Source organism: Chiloscyllium plagiosum, chromosome 5 (assembly GCF_004010195.1).
Source record: "Chiloscyllium plagiosum isolate BGI_BamShark_2017 chromosome 5, ASM401019v2, whole genome shotgun sequence".
NCBI lineage: Eukaryota > Metazoa > Chordata > Chondrichthyes > Orectolobiformes > Hemiscylliidae > Chiloscyllium > Chiloscyllium plagiosum.
The window spans coordinates 109,572,732-109,584,493 of record NC_057714.1 but is presented as its reverse complement, the minus strand read 5'-3'; the positions used below and the strand labels follow the sequence as shown (position 1 = coordinate 109,584,493).

Sequence of the window (11,762 nt, the reverse complement as noted above, 5' to 3'; positions counted from 1 at the left end):
GGGAAATATTATATCCGTGGTGGTGGGGTCTGTTTGGAGGTGGCGGAAATGTCGGCGGATGATTTGGTTTATGCGAAGGTTGGTAGGGTGGAAGGTGAGCACCAAGGGCGTTCTGTCCTTGTTGCGGTTGGAGGGGTTGGGTCTGAGGGCGGAGGTGCGGGATGTGGACGAGATGCGTTGGAGGGCATCTTTAACCACGTGGGAAGGGAAATTGCAGTCTCTAAAGAAGGAGGCCATCTGGTGTGTTCTATGGTGGAACTGGTCCTCCTGGGAGCAGATACGGCGGAGGCGGTGGCGGAGGTGCGGGATGTGGACGAGATGCGTTGGAGGGCTCTTCCAGCACCACCATCCAGAACAAAACAGCCTGTTTTACTGGCACCAGATCCACAAACATTTAGCTGGGTCAAAATCCTGGATTTGCCTCCCTAACACCATCGTGGATCTACATACAGCAAATGGACTGCAACATTTCAAGAAGGCAGCTCAACAGTACATTCTCAAGGGCAACTAGGGACAATTAATTCTGGCTATGTCCCATGAGAGTATAAAAATTAAATTCACTCCCTCTACCATAGTAGCAGAAGTGTGCACAAGATATATTATGAAACTCACCGAAGTTCCTTAGATACTACCTTCCAAACCCAAAACTACTAGAAGCCCAAGGACAGCAGATACATGGTAACACCACCTCCTGTAAGTTCCCCTCCAAGCCACTCTCTATCCTGACTTAGTATTATATTAACATTCCTTCGGTGTTGCTGGATAAAAATCCTGAATCATCCTAACAGCATTTTTGGTGTACCTACACCAAATGGACTGCACCAGTTCACAAAGACAGCACACCATCATCTTCACAAAGACAATTAGGATGGACAATAAATGATGGCCCAGTGAGTGAAGTCCAAATCCCATAAATGAATAAAAGTATTACATTAATTAATCAGGTGAGCTACCATTAAAATTTAATCAAATAAAGTAGTCCCCCATATTTTCAGAAATGTCTGATTAGATGCAGTTACCCATGCAAAAATGTTTGCATAATAGCTTCTTTCATAGTTGTGGTTTCTTCAAGTGGAGCTTCGATTTCTTACAAGAAAACAAAAAGGAACACATATATTGTTAATTGGAAATGCATACAGTTCACTGAAGTTTGTTTCTTTAATTTAGAAATAGATACAATTAAAAAAAAACTTATTTTCACTGCACACAGTATGACATTTCTATGCTTGTAAGATGGCTGTAAAGTATATTATCAACATTTTCTTATCACATATCAACTTGTGTAAACGGACCAAAAAGCAGTTTGATTCTATAGGTCATATACACAATCAGCACCACACTGGCTAGAATAATCTGAAAAGACATGTATAAGTGAAAAGTGTCTTGATATACAGACAGATATAAATATCACATCTAGAGTTTGGTTTTCCAAATATTGGTATATGGATGTATTATTTTTCTGAAGGGTTTAAAAAATAAGTAGGTTAAACAGAACTCTTCCAACATAAGATAATCTAAAATGTGTAACCTGCTGGATTGTTAATGGAAAATTGATTTTTACTGTGGTGGTTTATGACTTGTGGGGTAAACGTTGAAGGCCATCAGCTAATTTTTGGTTCAGGGTAATCAAGGATTGGTTTCAGCTTAGGAAACCGATAAACTGAACGTTTAAAGGCAGTTTCAAGGAGACCTGACTAGAAGCAAGTACAGTTTAGAAATTAGGTCTAAGATTCATGAGCATTCATGTAAGAAAATGTTACAGTTCACAGGAAAGAACTAGGGAGGAATCAGGTAAGTTAAACTTGAAGACTGTATAAAGTCTTTGTAATAAACAGCATTAGGAGACAGGATGAGACATTGTTGTGCAGTATTTAAGATATTTCAAAGCATGTTGTAAATCTACCTAAAAATTGTCTTTTGTGCAATAAATATCTGTTTTGCTGTTACAAGACCTGCATCCCTGTATGAGAAAGCTTCAGTGAATGAACTCCATGTCAACTAAAATTTTTTAAAACTCTGTCAGGCCAGATTTCATTCTGAGATCTGACTTGTCCAAGAGAACCATCAGTTTAGGTCATAACATGAGGAAGGCGCTGCTCTTGCCAGAATTTGAATTCATTGAATATAATGGAGATCTGCATCTCTTAAATAAATGGATGCGGTGAAGTTCTGAACATAAGACAGGAATATTCTGGTGAAGTTTATTGACTAAATTTGCAACTTTCAAACCATCTTTAAAATCGAAGAATTACTCTGGGGGTAGAAGACACAGCAACGCATTATTTTAAATCTTTTGTTAAGTCTAATCTGAAAGAGTTAGCATTTAGAAGGGAGAAATAAATAAAGGCAGGATCTTGTAAAAAAGAGATGTTGAAAAGTAATATCCAACTTTGAGAATTAGAAGACAAGAAACCTTAAACTGAAATGTCGCAGTTAGAATTATCTAAGGGGTTAATAAAAGAGAAATCTGTCCAGTCACACAGAGTTGAAATGGATTGGAGACTAAATGGAGATGTTGTAGTTTGAGTAGTGTAACAAATCCCTTAGAAAGGAAGTAGTCTATCTCGAGAAATGAGCTCTATGTAAGAACATACAGTTCAAAACATGTAGACCATCATCCAGACTTCATTTTGGTATCTGCCTTATCCACTGGTAGTGTCAACTGTGATCATAATGTAGGCAGGTTATCCATATTGGACCAATAAAGGATAGATCAGGGTATTTTCTAGTTGGTATGAAGTTAAATACAGTGAATGTCCAAAGAAACTTGGGGGGGGAGGGGGGCGTGGTTCAGGTGCGTAGATCATCATTAAAAAGGCATGAACAGCAGCAGAAAATAATCAAAAAGGCTAATGGAATATTGGCCTTTATATGTAGAGGACTAGAGCACAAGGATGCAGAAGTTATGCCCAGTTTTGCAAAACTGATTAAACCCCTCTTGGAGCTGAAAATGTGTTGCTGGAAAAGCGCAGCAGGTCAGGCAGCATCCAAGGAGCAGAATAATCGATGTTTCGGGCATGAGCCCTTTTTCAGGAATGAGGAAAGTGTGCCAAGCAGGCTAAGATAAAAGGTAGGGAGGAGGGAATTGAGGGAGGGGCATTGGAAATGCGATAGGTGGAAGGAGGTTAAGGTGAGCGTGATAGGCCGGAGTGGGGGTGGGGCAGAGAGGTCAGGAAGAAGATTGCAGGTTAGGAAGGTGGTGCTGAGTTCAAGGGTTGGGACTGAGACAAGGTGGGGGGAGGGATAAATGAGGAAACTGGAGAAATCTGAGTTCATCCCTTGTGGCTGGAGGGTTCCTAGGCAGAAGATGAGGCGCTCTTCCTCCAGCCGTCGTGTTGCTATGGTCTGGCGATGGAGGAGTCCAAGGACCTGCATGTCCTTGGTGGAGTGGGAGGGGGAGTTGAGGTGTTGAGCCATGGGGTGGTTGGGTTGGTTGGTCCGGGTGTCTCAGAGGTGTTCTCTGAAACGTTCCGCAAGTAAGCGGCCTGAAAACACTTCTACTCCCCCTCCCACTCCACCAAGGTTCTTGGACTCCTCCATCGCCAGGCCATAACAACATGACGGCTGGAGGAAGAGCGCCTCATCTTCCACGTAGGAACCCTCCAACATCAAGGAATGAACTCAGATTTCTCCAGTTTCCTCATTTCCCCTCCCCCCACCTTGTCTCAGTCCCAACCCTTGAACTCAGCACCACCTTCCTAACCTGCAATCGTCTTCCTGACCTCTCTGCCCACACTCCCATTCTAGCCTATCACCCTCACCTTAACCTCCTTTCACCTATCGCATTTCCAACGCCTCTCCCCCAGGTCCCTCCTCCCTACCTTTTATCTTAGCCTGCTTGGCACACTTTCCTCATTCCTGAAGAAGGGCTCATACCCGAAACGTCGATTCTCCTGCTCCTTGGATGCTGCCTGACCTGCTGCGCTTTTCCAGCAACATATTTTCAGCTCTGACCTCCAGCATCTGCAGTTCTCACTTTCTCCTAAACCCCTCTTGGAGTACTGTTAACAGATCTGGACATCACAACTTAAGATGGAAGTATTGGCTTTAGAGGCAATACAACATAGATTTTCAAGAATGATACCTGAACATCAGGGGTTAATTTGAGGAGAGATTATACAAGTTAGGTCTTCTCTAGAATTTAGAAGGATAAGGGATGACCTGATCAAGGTCTTGTATATATTAATAGGAAAAGATAGGGTTGATAAAGATAAACGATTTGCACTGGTTCAGGCTTCTAGATCAAGCGAGCATAGTCTGAGAATTAGAGCCAGATCATTTAGGAGGGATGTTAGGAACCACTTGTACACACAAAGGGTAGTAGATATTTGAAACCCTCTTCCACATATGGCAGTGGATATAGGATCAGTTGTTAATTTTAGATCTGAGGGAGATAAAATGCTGTTAAATAAATGCATTAAAAATTATGGGCCAAAAACAAGTATGTGGATTTAAGCCAGAGATAAGTTATAATCTCACTGAATGGCCTTATCTTGTTCCTATAATACTTGCAATTTAAATTTTCTTATCACATCTCTGAAGCAAATTGGAATCAGAATGCAATAAAAATATATTTGAAAAATATACTATAAACTCCTGACTGAGTTGCACATTCCTATAATAAATCTATCACAGTAAATTTTGCTCACCATCAACAACATCCAAGTGGGCAGAGCAGATAGACTGGCCAGCCTTGTTTGTAGCAATACAGGTATAGACTCCAGTGTACTCCTTCCCAACATCCAGCAGGATCAGACTGTGCTGCATATTTGAGCTGGCCAATTTATAACCTGGTGTATCTTTTTTAATCCAGATAACATCTTCCACTGACTCCTCTTTAAGCCATGTTATATCAGGTATTGGAGATCCTGTTAAAGATAATGTGAATACTAAATTACATCTGAAGTTTTTCTGCGCGAGAGCGAATCTTTACAAAATTGCTCTTAAGCTATCAAGGCATTAGGAGGTGGATGAAAAAGATCTTTGGTGATTGGAGAACCTCCTTCCCACTTGTAAGCTTAGGCAACTTTCTACGACAACACATCAGGCTGCAAGTTTCTGGGTGTGAATCACTGACAACATACATTACAGAGACACTCTTGCCATTTTAAAGTTTTCAAAACTATTCAAAATTTTCAAGCTGAGGAAGAGATTTTACAATTAGTGTTGAGACATCTATCTTACCTTTGACTCGGACAGTTAAGGTAATGCTGGCTCCTTTCTTTACATTCTTACTTGTAAATTTTTCCAGAAATCTTGGTGGAACCAACTTCTCTGGTTTGTCTACAAGCAAAGAAGAGCAATCAGTGAAGCCAATAGAGTAGTAGCTTCTAAGTGCCAAATGCTATCATTGCAGTTTCCTGTGGAATGTTAAAGTAAAATACAAAGCTCACTAGGCCATTTATTTTGCAGATTACAGTTATCTCTTTTACCATAAATTCAATTCAATACATCCCACTTAATCTCTGGAGAGAAGATTTTCCTTGCTCTTCAAAAATGAATTAAAATAGACTCCAAAATATCCTTCTAATCTTTGAGCCTAATCATGGGCTAATATGAAAGTTACTGGAGTGTGTAGTTCCTGCATTTTTATTCCTGACTGGCACTCTTACTTTGTGCATAATTCCAGTTAGAGGGAAGTCACTTTTCACTTACCTATATCTTTTTTTCTCTTCTATTTGCTTAGTCCTGCTTCCAATTAGATACTCATAAAGCTTTCTTTAGAATTATACCCTGACCTGTTCTAGGCTCAAGAATCACATCTTCAGAAGCCTGATGGCCTGCTCGATGGTGGCTATTGTGACTAGATGGTTTCAATTGTAGCATCTCTGTTGCTCTGTCTTGGTGACAAGTACTTTGCATCGGTATTCACCCAGAAGGATATGGAGGATAATGAGATTTGTGTGGAGCATGCTAATATACTAGGACATTTTGAGATCAAAAAAGAAATGGTGTTGGATCTCTTAAAGAGCATTAAGGTGGATAAGTCCCCAGGCATGAATGGTATCTACCCCAGGTTACTGAGAGAGGCAAGAGAAGAGATTGCTGGGACCTTGATCAAGATCTTTGTATCCTCTCTATCCACTGGAGAGGTCCTGTGGATTGGTGAGTAGCTAATGCTTTCCCTTCTTTCAAGAAGTGAAATAGAGATAATCCAGAATACAACAGACCGATGAGTCTCGCATCAGTGGTTGGGAAGCCACTGGAGGTAATTCTTAGGGATAGGATTTACGCACATTTGGAAAAGCATAGAATGTTAATTACGGACAGTTAGCAAGGCTTTGTGAAAGGTAGGTCATGTCTTATTGGTTGAATTTTTTGAGGAGGTGACAAAGGTGGCTGATGAGGGTAGAGCAGTGGATGTTTACATGTATTTAGTAAAGCTTTCGGCATGGTAGATTAAAATACATGAGATCCACGGGGACTTGGCTGCAGGGATTCAGAATTGGCTTGCCTGTAGAAGACAGAGGGTAGTGGTGGAAGGGTGTTTTCAGGCTGGAGGTCCGTGACTAGTGGTGTTCTGCAGGGATCTGTACTGGGATCTCCGCTATTTGTGATCTATATAAATGACTTAGATGAAAATGTAAGATTGCAGATGACATGAAGACTGATGGAGTGGGATAGTGTAGAAGGTTGTCAAAGGATACAGCACGAGAAAGGTCGGTTGCAGATATGGGCAGAGAAATGGCAGATGGAATTTAATCTGGGTAAGTGTGAGGTGCTGCACTTTGGGACGTCAAATGCTAAGGAAAAGTATACAGTTAATGGCAGCACTCTGAATAGCATTGACATACAGAAGGACCCTGAGGTTCAAGTCTATAGTTCCCCGAAAGCGGCCACTCAAGTAGATAGGGTGGTAAAGAAGGCGCATGGCATGCTTGCCTTGAGAGGTCGGGGAATTGAGAACATGAGTTAGGATGCCACGTTGCAGCTTTATAAAACTTTCGTTATGCATTCAATTCTGGTCCCAACATTATGGGAAGGATGTGAAGACTTTGGAGAGGGTGCAGAAGAGGTTTATGAGGATGCTGCCTGGATTAGAGAGTATGAGCTATAATGAGAGGCCAGAAAAACTCAGATTCTTTTCTCTTGTGCTGCGAGACAACTTGATAGGTCTATAAAGTTATGAGATGCATAGGTGGGACTGACAGTCAGAATCTTTTTCCCAGAGATGAAATACTAGGAGGCATGCATTTCAGGTGACAGGGAGAAGGTCAAAGGAAATGTGAGCGGCAGGTCTTTTACACAGAGTGGTAGGAGTCTGGAACACGCTGCCAGGGGTGGTGGTTGAGGCAGATATGATAAGGGCATTTAAGATCTCTTAGATAAGCATATGAATATGCAAGGAATGGACCAAGGGAAGGAAGAAGGAATTAGTTTCATTTGGCATTACATTTGGTACAGCATCGTGAGCCTAAGGGCCAGTTCCTGTGCTGTACTGTTTTATGTTCTATGCCAACACTTTAGAGGATATCACTTGTCCTCTAGAACACTTTAGAAGATATCGCTTGTCCTCTAGAATTCATCCACATTGTTTGGATGGTAGTATGAAAAGTTGTAAGCACTTGGGTTACCAGAGAATGAAGGCATCATGATAGCTACCAGGAAAACAAGTGCACAAATGCAGATTACTGTTACTGTTGTAATGTTTTGTGTGTTAGTTTAGCTTTACCTGATTTTTCTTCAGGTATATGCTTCCCAATCTCTTCTCCTGGGCCTGAAACATAATTCAAGTTTGCACAGTTAAAAGATTTTCTTCTGGTTAACAGTGCTCACAATGATCCAACCATTTAGCCTTTTATTGTTACTGAGCAGGTTCAAGGCATTTCAACAGCGAGGACCCAATAATAACACAACCTGCTCAGTGGGAATGGAATGGGTCGGTAGGGCATCAAAATGACAACCAAGCATTTCTTCCAATTAAAGCTGACATGAAATTTAAATCAAAGAAGTGTGAGGTAATATATTTACGTGGGAAGACAGACAGAACGCCATGCAAAATATGGATAAAATTCTAAAAGGAAGAGAGGCATCTTTGTAGGAGGGAGAGGATAAGTGATCCAATAGTTGAAGGTGATGTGCAGGTTAAGTGGTTAGTTTGGCAAATGGGTTCCTGGGCTTTATAATTAGTAGCATACATTGAAATAACGAGGAAATTATGGCATTTGAAACATTTAACATAGCATTTGATGATTATTTAAATAGAAACAATATGCAAGGGTATGGAATAGACAGGACAATGGCATTGAGGCATAACACTCTTTAGACAGTCATGCAGATATGATGGGCTGAATGACTTCTTTCTGTACAGCAACACTTTGTCTGATTCTGTGAAACTAATAAATGCTGTCTCAGCCTCAACTGGAGCACAGTAATTTTACATAAAGACAGTGACTCTGTCTACTGGGTTTAGAGTCGAAGGTAAGCCTGCCTCCATTTGCCAGGGAGCCCTGAGCTGCTTTTACAGATGTTGTGATGTGAATTTGCTCAAGGTTAGACTTATATTCTCATCTGGAACTCCCATCTCTGATAGTTGCAAGTCAATTGAATACAGCAGTTCTTGAGTCAATCTCAGTAGTGCAATGATTCTCGCTGGAGCCAGATTAGAAGGTGGGGTCAGGACCAGATAGGTAAGCTCCTGAGAGAGAACGGACTGGGATGGGGGTAATGAGAGTTGAATCAGGAGGGCACAGAATATATAAAGGTTGCTGGTTCCCCTCCCAGAACCCAACAAGGCTTCCCCTGACATGTGCTGTGAGTGCCCTCTGTCACACGTAAAATACCAGCTACAAGAGAAAGCACTTAAGCAGGAAAAAGCAAAGGCTTAATCGCTACCCATTGTTGCTCCTACTCCTGGTAAAGTCTCAGCAGATGCATGTACGTGACAGCCTTGCATCTCTGCTACACTACCTGATTTTAGGTCCCTTAAGCTCTGACTGGTGAACATACGAACAAGGGAAAAAAATAGGCCACTTGGCTTTTGGGCCTGCCTATTGCCTTTCAATAAAATCGTGGTTGATCTGTTTTAAATTTCAACTCTACACCAGCCCTGTATACTCCCATGGTCATCACACTTATGTTGGGACATTGGTGTAACACTGTGGACAATAGTGCATATAATTTCACCCATTATGTCACGGAATCCCTACAGTATGGAAGCCATTCAGCCCATCGAATCCAAATCAACCCAGCCAGATCCACCCCCTACCATATCCCTGTAATCCTGCATATCCGATGGCCAATCCACCTAACCTGCACACCTTTGGATTGTGAGAGGAAATCAGAGCACCTGGAGGAAACCCACGCAGATACAGGAAGAAAATACAAACTCCACACAGATGGCTGCCCAAGGCTGGAATCGAACCCACGTTGCTGGCACTGTGAGGCAGCAATGCTAACCACTGAGCCATCATGCTAACTACGTCATTGGATATCAGACTTTAGGAAGAACATGATCATTAGAAAGGATGCTAAAAGACTTAAGAAAATAGCTCCGGGGTGAAAGACTTCGGGTAGATTTGGAAATCTAGGGCTTTTGCCCTTTGAAGAAAGAACGTTTGACAAAGATATTCAAATTCAAAGATAGGGAGAAACTGTTCCCATTGCAGAACACAAATTTAAGGTGATGGGCAAAAAAAAACTAAGGCGATAAGGAGGAACATCTTTTTAAACAGAGTGGTTAGGATGTACAATGCATTGTCTGTCAGTGTGGAGGAGGCAGGATCAGTCATGACTTTCAAAAAGGAATTGAATAATTTTCTGAAGAGAAGATATTTCTCAGACTTTGGGTAAAGGGTGGGTGAATGGGTCTAGCTGATTTACAGTTGCAGAGAACTGGTGTGGACACAAACAGCCAAATGATCTCCCTCTGTGACTTAACTATTTTACATCACTGTACGTGTAACTATTTAGACTACTGGGTTTTTGGCAGCTTTAGAATTACCTGCTGCAACAGGCATGGCACTAATTGTTTAAAAATTGAGATCCATTCAGAATCCAGCACAATTTTATTTGCTAATTTAGGGCAATGCTAGAGTTGGTGGAACCAAGTGGGAACACCTACAAAATTGTACTCCCGCGATTTTTCAGTGAAGAAAAACTGGAGTCAAGAAAGTTCCACTTACTTTGAACATATAAAATGGCAGATGTATAGGCAGAGCCTGATGAATTGCTGATATAAGCTGCATATTCACCACCGGCTTCTTTGGAAACATTGAGAATTTCTAGAGAATGATCTCCTTTGTTATCAGTCATCAGAATTTCATCTGTGGCACGCAGAGGTTTACCATTTTTAAACCAATAAACACGAGGCTTTGGGTAACCTAAAGAATAAAGAAGTAGAAAACAATTTATGAAAATGATTAACAATGAAAAAGAATGTCAAAGATCTAATCAGGTCATTTAATTATACCAGTTTTTTAGTCTATTTTTGCACCCAAGCAAGTTACTGTTGTGTGTAAGTTGCCACAAGATGCCTTTAATTAAACTTCAGAAATTTCACAGACAAATATTGAAACCATTATTTAAACTTTATGGCATGTAGCAACCAAATAAGACCCCTCAAGTAAGCAAATTAAGCCTCACAATTCAATTTAGCCATTACTCAATTAATGGTAGAATTTAGTTACGATTCCAATCAACAGTGTCTATCTCTGGATATGTCTAGGGTTCGATCCTTGTGCAGTGTTGTTCTTCAAAGTTCTGCTTCTGCAGAATTGGGGAGTTGAATTCTCATACAATTTTCTGTCTTTTAAGTTTGAGGTGTGACAATCTTGATGATCATTTAGATTTTTTCATTGGAAACAGTGCTTACACTTCTGGAGTTCTTTCCTTCTTAAGAGAAGTAACTCCTTTTGTTCCTTCTAACATTTGGTGTTAGCTGTCTATGTGAAAACAATGTTTCCTGCAATTAATCCCTTTACATCAGGACATTTCTTCTGCACAGTCTTAACTGCCCATTTGTCGCAAGACAGCTGGTTATCAAGCAGTTACCTCCTCTCATCCAGGAAACAGGTTGTTTGACTCCTTTTTCCCAGGGTTGGCTAGCTAGCATGTTGCTTTTAATTCCTTTATAATTCCTTTCTTCTTGTCCCAATTAGAATCATAGAGATATACAGCACAGAAACAGACCCTTTGGTCCAACTTATCCATGCCAACCAGATTTCCCAACCCAATCTAGTCCCACCTGCCAGCACCTGGCCCATATCCCTCCAAATCCTTCCTATTCATCCAGATACCTTTTAAATGTTGCAATTGTACTAGCCTCCACCACTTGCTCTGGCAGCTCATTCTATACATCTACCATCCTCTGCGTGAAAACATTGCCACTTAGGTCTAGAAGACTGGAGGATAGCAAATGTGGTTCCCTTGTTCAAAAAGGGGAGTAGGGATAACCCTAGTAACTATAGGCCGGTGAGTCTCACTTCTGTTGTGGGCAAAGTCTTAGAGAGAATTGTAAGGGATAGGATTTATGCACATCTGGATAGGAATAATGTGATCAAGGATAGACAGCATGGTTTTGTGAAGGGCAAGTCGTGCCTCACAAACCTTATTGAATTCTTTGAAAAGGTGACGAAGGAGGTTGATGAGGGGAAAGCGGTAGATGTGGTATATATGGATTTTAGTAAGGCGTTTGATAAGGTTCCCCATGGTAGGCTACGGCAGAAAATACGGAGATATGGCATTGAGGGTGAGTTGGAGGTTTGGATTAGGAATTGGCTGGATGGAAGAAGACAGAGGGTAGTAGTTGATGGCAAAGTATC

The 11,762-nt window shown here is 41.2% G+C and overlaps 1 protein-coding gene across 1 annotated transcript in view; it reads right to left on the bottom strand.

Annotated features, from left to right (window-relative positions):
- LOC122550328 (obscurin-like) overlaps positions 1-11,762 on the bottom strand; it is a 784,231-nt gene that overhangs the window by 220,730 nt on the left and 551,739 nt on the right. Inside the window, exons 68-72 of the mRNA XM_043691054.1 lie at positions 10,125-10,322; positions 7,673-7,717; positions 5,185-5,283; positions 4,650-4,868; positions 1,020-1,086 (exon numbers count right to left, since the gene is read on the bottom strand). Coding sequence (XP_043546989.1) covers positions 1,020-1,086; positions 4,650-4,868; positions 5,185-5,283; positions 7,673-7,717; positions 10,125-10,322 — 628 coding nt within the window. The remainder of the gene's footprint in view (positions 1-1,019; positions 1,087-4,649; positions 4,869-5,184; positions 5,284-7,672; positions 7,718-10,124; positions 10,323-11,762) is intronic.